The sequence below is a fragment of the Sinocyclocheilus anshuiensis genome, unplaced genomic scaffold (assembly GCF_001515605.1).
Source record: "Sinocyclocheilus anshuiensis isolate Anshui unplaced genomic scaffold, SAMN03320099.WGS_v1.1 scaffold469, whole genome shotgun sequence".
Lineage (NCBI taxonomy): Eukaryota > Metazoa > Chordata > Actinopteri > Cypriniformes > Cyprinidae > Sinocyclocheilus > Sinocyclocheilus anshuiensis.
In genome coordinates, this window is record NW_015537995.1 from 1,474,183 (window position 1) to 1,481,018 (window position 6,836).

Here is a 6,836-nt window from a genome sequence, read left to right on the forward strand (position 1 = left end):
TAAAGTTGGAGATAGACAACATTAAGCTGTATCCGTGGTCCAAGAATATTTTATGGTTAAGGGTTTGTCATGTTAACGGCCTTAGACGTTTTATATTCTTTCGCCTACTCGTAACCTGTCTGCCAGAAACACAAGGGTCCAGTCTCCATGTTTTATTGACATGTTAGACTCACGGCCGTTAAGCTAATCGTGAAACAGCCATTGAGAAGAAAGCGAAAATGCATGTTAGTTACTTATGTTTAATGTAGTAGCTAATAAATGTCATTACAGGTAGAGCCACAGAACATATAAAACCACTGAGACTCATTCACTGAATACTGACAGCTTCATAAATGATTTTTTTTTTTAGAAGGTAAAACACTGAAGCTGTTCAGTTTAGAGCTGAAAATATGAGAGCAGCCAAATGCTTGTAATACAAAATACATTCTTTAATCTGTTTAAATCACTGTAAATACACAATGAGACATAACAGCACTGTTACAACAGGAACAAAGTAAGGACTAACCCAGGAAATCAGACATTAAACAAATACACAACACGAGCTCTGCAAAGAAGAAATGTGTTTTGAAAATAATTTAATAGAAAGAGTTCTGCTTGGGGATTTTCATATCTGTGGTGTAAAAACAGAGCTTGAGGAAAATGGAACCACACCATGCTATGACAAACAATAAGCTGAAAGTAAAAAAGGCTTTATGCTACTTTATCCATGTCTGTTCCTTTTTACCAATATATACATGATATACAACTGTTTCTTAAATACGTTTTTGACATTTTTGCATTTTATTTACAATATAAGAGCTTATTAGTTTTTTTATTATTATTATTATTTTTATTCTAGCTAACAGACGGTGTGGAATTTTACAGAATAAAAAGCATGGAATATGATAATGTCATAAAGCATCTGCACATTCACTGAACCGCACTGTAAACAACTTCCCTTGATAATCAGAACCGATTTAGCATTTCTGACATAATAAAAATGTTATCTATTGAATAAAATTATCATACTTCTCAGACAAATGCATTACTAGTGTGTGGCTACCTTGAAAACATACTACTGTTCTTCTGTTCTGGTGTTACACATAGGATCATTTGTTTTAATACAAGCAAACTCAAAGTGCACTTTAAGAAGAGATGTCAGAAATGTAGAAAAAAATTCAACTAAAAATTAAAATTGCTGTTTGTTTTCAGACAACTATTAGTGAACGAGACCCAAAGTCTGTGATGATAATGTAATCAAAAAACAACCTTGTTAATATTTTAGTGGTTATGCAGTGAAAAACTCTTATGTGCATGAAATATTTAATGAAAAAAGAAACCAAATCAGAGCATTCAGATACTAAAACTGACAGCACGGACATACTGAAATAATGCCAGCGCTTGCATCAAACGGTAAATCAGTGATAAATATGGCTTGTAGATCAATAAAACTCCACCAAATAATCTTGAAAAGAGGCCCGGAGTGCTTCCTCAACAGCTATGACTGGGCATCCCACCATATCAGTTCGTTCCCATCCCAAACCCACCCTGTTCTGGCACACATTCACCTGTATCTCACCCTTTCTCTCTTTATCACAGCTGAGTAAGTCCTGGAGAAAGGAGACCTCGTCCACTCCTCTCCCAGCGGGACGCAGGGGCCCCAAGGTGCAGCTTGTTTTGCAGGGGCCTCCCATTTCAGATCCTCTGGCACACGTGCAGCCTGGACCTGGAGAAGGAGGTGGCGTCTTTCCATACCTTGCAGGCAAGTCCTTTGGCGCAGTCACAGCGCTGGAAGATCTCCAGGCTGTGGGAGCCTTTCTTGCGCTGTTTGGTGCAGACTTCGCCCTGCCGCAGCACAGGCTTGCAGATTTTCGTCCAGAAGTGGCGAGCGCAGCAGTAGTCCTCCGAGCAGTCGGACGATCGCAGGCAAGGGTCGCCCTCGTGACCTGCAGGTCAAAGAAGAAGGCAATGGCATTTCTGTTACTCAAACAGAAGAGCGGAACACTAATGATGACAAGGTTATAGAAATGCATGCAGTGTAAAATGCTTTGGATAAAAGCATCTGCCAGATGCATAAATTCAAAGAATCTATAGAACTTAAAGGAATAGTTCACCCAAAAATTAACATTTTGTCATCATTTACAAATGATGTAACACATTGTTTCAAACCTGTATGAGTTTCTTTCTTATGTTGAACACAAGAGAAGATATTTTGAAGAATTGTGAAGAATCAAACATTTGTTGGTACCCATTGACGTCCATAGTGGGGAAAGAAATACTATTGAAGTCGCATCAAACGGTTTGATTACCAGCTTTCTTCAAAATATCTTCTATGATGTTCAACATAAGAAAGAAACTCATACAGGTTTGGAATGACATCAGGGTGAATAAATGATGACAAAATTTGTATTAAGGCTAGTTACTTTGTAAACCAATATTTTCTGGTTAAATGTTCCATATATTCCATATACAGTTCATATTATATACAGAAGATATTATTTGCAGATAATTTTTTTTTTTATGATTTTCACTTTCAGATTAACAAGCCTGTCTGAGTTTATTTGATCTTCCCTTATCAATCCCTAAAAGCACTACAGTTTGTTACATTAAAATGGGCATGAAATGGAAATTCACTCTCCTCCATTCCCCAATCATATTTTTTTTGTGTTCCTACTTAAGAAAATATTTGTTGCTACCTCCATTACTTTGTGACTGTATTACCCCTCCATCAGTCAATGGAAGGACCCAGTCAAAGATGGCATATGGTGGCAATGTGTGCAACTCTTACGCACGCTCCATCTTTTTATGTCTCATGCAAATATTCTCCACAACATTCAAGTGAAATCAGAAAATAAAGTGCAACCAAATACGTCACTGTTACTGATATACATCTACTTACAAACAAATGCAAAACAATTTTCCAGTGGTTGGTGTTCACTTAGTACAGGCTGAAAATAGCGCAAGGGTTTTTTTACAAATTTAATGTTATAGTGTGATTTTGTGTTAAATTAAGTTTGGTGTTATCAGCTACATTTCAAGGTGAATATTTCTGACAAATGTCTTCTAGACATAACATGGCACTGCATGTTGTCTGTTGATGTACTTTTGTAAAGTGCAAAAAAAAAAAAAAAAAAGGGCCCCATATGTTGTTTTGGCTTACTTATAAAACACTAACGCATTTTCTGTACTCCATTATACTAATTTCAATTGCATTACGAGGCCTATATACAGAAACAGTGTTGGGGCCCCTAATTTGAGCAAATCATTTCCCGATATATTAAGAAATTTGGCCCATTTGAAAGGAACCTGATATGCTTGACTAATGGTCCGCTTTACGTTTCAAAGGGATAATTAGTGAAGCAAATATTTATTATGTATATAAATATTACTTAGTCATGCAAGGTTTTCTTTTTTTGAAACAATTCACCATGAAAGCTTTCCCTGCCAAAGGCCTTTTAACACAAAAAGTAGACTTCCTGTAACAAAACCACAGTCTCGTGCATCTTCCATATTGGTTTGTGGGAATTTTTAACAATGAATGAATTCATCAAATCAATCAATCGATCAAACAAACAAATAAATACATTTACTACAAAATATACAATAAATAAATAAAAAAGACTGATTGATTGATTGATGGATTGATTGATAAAAGGAAAAGTTCATAATTTCTTCTAAATAGCAGTCTGTACATTTAGGGTGCCTCAAATGGCTCCGTCTAAATCTCGTGTGGTTTCATTTATGTTTGAGCGTGACTGTGCCGTCAGCATGCATGTTACTGAGGCAAGAATACGGAGGTGTGGGAACAGCACTGCATTGTGATCCTTCCTTCACAGGCCTCCCACTGTGGTTAAATCTTCAAGATATATGAGCTGCGTGTAGTTACAGCCAAATTTGTGGCCCGCCGTTCCCCTCAACACATGCATGCAACCACATCCAGTGAATCAACTCATTGCAGACATAGTTCATAAGTGAGTACGAATATGAAACAGTCTTAGACCGCCCAAGGTACATTGACTGACTGTCTGATGCATATGGCACACAAAACTAGACAGAAAATCACATGCTACAATCACATTGCTTGAGATTATATGTAATTTCCTGAAACCAGGGTACACAGTGAGCGCTTTCGAGGAAAAAAATGAATCACTGGAAAGTGTGTCAGGTTAGAGGCATCATTATTCCGAAAGCTATTCAGTTTATACCAATAAGTCTAAACACTTTGTAGGAAGGCTCAATTAGTTAATAATAGTTAGTCAACATGAACTAACACTAAACGTAGTTCTATCATGACGACTTTTGGAGGGTTTAGCATGGTAAATTACTTGACAATGTTAATGTGTTTGGTCTTGGGGGAATAGATTTGCTATGTACAGAGACTTGCTACCGCTAATACATCCACAGACATGCTGCTGTAAGAAATACTGCTGCTGGACATAACATATATGAAAAAAAAACATACATAGAATACATGATCACCCTGTAGCAGATCTATACAGGTGGAGCTGGGGAAGGTGGAGGGTTTCTGAAGCGCACTGCAACTGCTACAGCAAGCACTATTGAATGTTGAGCAGCGAGCTCATTGGCTGCTGATACAAAAAGAACCAATCAGCTCAGCTGTGCCATGTGATGAAGTCAATATGTCAAATTGAGTTTGACCTATCAGACTGCGACAACTAGAATTTCTTGACAGAACTTTTTTTATAGTTCTGGAGTTCTCAAGACGTCATCGTAGTTGGGTAATCTCACACAAATATAATTTTTGCATTCCCATTTGCCCCAGTAGCCAGTGAAAAATAAATCAATTACAGTGTTTCCATGAAATGAGAAAAAAAAATATTGAGAGATTGATTACATCGGTCAAAAGAGAGAAAGATGTCAAATTTGCCATCTCCGCTATTGTGTTAGAAACACTCACACAATAAAACACTAGTAAAGTATTATAAATGTTAATTAAATTGTTTATAAAAATGAAAACATTTAACACTTAGGTACATTTAAGATGTTAATAACTGTGGAAACATCATCACAGTCTGTCAAAAGGTTTCATACAATACAAAAATTAAAAGTTGTATCTGTTAACATTATTTAAAGGACCTGAGCTGACTGAACTAACCATGAATAGTTGTAGTATGTGGACCTGATTATAAACCCACATTTCTGCTAATATTTTTTGTTTTTCTCAACAGCCTTTTCGGACTGATATTCTGTGCATTTTTTTTTCTCAGAGATTTTCTGGTTTATCATTGGTTGATGGTTCTTCTGCTGCAAACCCGACCAGGCTTTATCCCGCAGGGCAAAAGTCTGCTCGAGTCAATGCTCTCTCTAACCCTGCAGATCTGCAATTTCACAAATTGTGGTTCTCCATTTAGTCAGTTGCTCACCTTTGAGAGAGATCTTGGTCTGAGTTTTGCCGTTCCTCCTCCAGCCTTTTTCTTTGATGGAAAGCTTGTTGTGCTCCTCCATAGGTGACTTGGACAGGGCGCGCTCTGAGATGGGGATGCAGATGTCTGAAGAAAGACAGAAGAGATCCATTGTAACTTTCTTTGAGTTAGTATGGGAAACGATGTCTATCAATGATCAATCAGGAGCGTACAGTTGCTGCAGCGGTTGCCAGGGCAGCACATGCTGTCTCTGTGGCAGCGCTTCTTTCTCCTGCGGCAGGTGAGGCAGCGGGACGGGGCGTGTTGAGGACTGTGGCAGTACGTTCCCACTGTGCACTCTTTATCACTGCTGCATGGATAACCCTGAGAAAAGAATGAGAAAGACTGATCAGATCTGGTTCTTCTCCATTAAATCCTGTTTTCAACACAACACTCAAATCTGGGAAGTTATTAGTTCCTTGAATAGCAAAAAACCTATCTAATGTTACAATAAAGATAAAACAGCAGGAATTAGGGGTGACAATAGACATTTATTTGATCCCTTATTTGAATTAGATTATTACTACCATCATTCATCCTTGTCACCAGCCATATTTTATTTTCATTTTTATGTGACCGCTGAAAATTCTGGATGAAACTACATGCAAAATAAGCAAAGTGATCTGTGCTTCCCATGATAAACTTTTCATGATGGGAATGTGATGAAAATATTGCATTCTGCTGCAGTATATTATTTCTACAAGTTCCTGGAAACATCCCACTAAGTAATATCCCACTTACAAGATTGCTACTTACCAAATAAATGCACTCAAAATATTAATTAGAGTTATTTATTTTATTATTATTTAATTATTTAGTATAAAATGAGCCAGTCTACGAGAAACATGAAAGTAGTGCCAATTTCCATAAAGAGCACACTGATATACAAAGTTGCAATGGATGATGACTAATATTGGGAAACATCAGACGACTGGATCCCAGGATTGACCAATTTTATTTTATTTTTTGTTGTAAGGAGCTTTGTGCCTACAGTGATAATCCCTCAGTATCAACAGGTGGAATGAGTTTCCAAATCTGTGGACATTATGAATTTTAGATTCATTTTTCTGAACAACATAGTATGAAAGCTTGTTTACACTGTGGGATAATGAAAAAAAAAAGGTAATTGCAATGTTTCATCTCAAAATTCAGACATTTTTCCTCACAAGTCTTATGTATATCTCATAATTCTGAGAAAAAAAAAGTAATTTGCGATATATAAATTGCAAGAAAAAAGTCATACTTCAGAGTTTATATCTTGTAATTCTAACTTTTTTCTCATAATTCTGAGTTCTCTGAGAATTCTGAGAAAAAAAAGTCAGAATTGCAAAAAACAAAGTCTGAATTATGAGATATAAACCCAGAACTGTGAGAAAAAAGTCTGTAAGATAAAAAGTCTTATATAAAGTCTTATAAAAAGTAAATATATATATA

At 36.6% G+C, this 6,836-nt stretch overlaps 1 protein-coding gene across 1 annotated transcript in view; it reads right to left on the minus strand.

The window, feature by feature from the left end:
• Positions 1–427: 427 nt before the first annotated feature.
• The window catches only part of LOC107675953 (dickkopf-related protein 2-like), a 15,418-nt gene continuing 9,009 nt past the window's right edge, over positions 428–6,836 (minus strand). Inside the window, exons 2-4 of the mRNA XM_016470456.1 lie at positions 5,576–5,726; positions 5,364–5,489; positions 428–1,925 (exon numbers count right to left, since the gene is read on the minus strand). Of these exons, the coding sequence (XP_016325942.1) occupies positions 1,675–1,925; positions 5,364–5,489; positions 5,576–5,726 (528 nt within the window). The 3' untranslated portion in view covers positions 428–1,674. The remainder of the gene's footprint in view (positions 1,926–5,363; positions 5,490–5,575; positions 5,727–6,836) is intronic.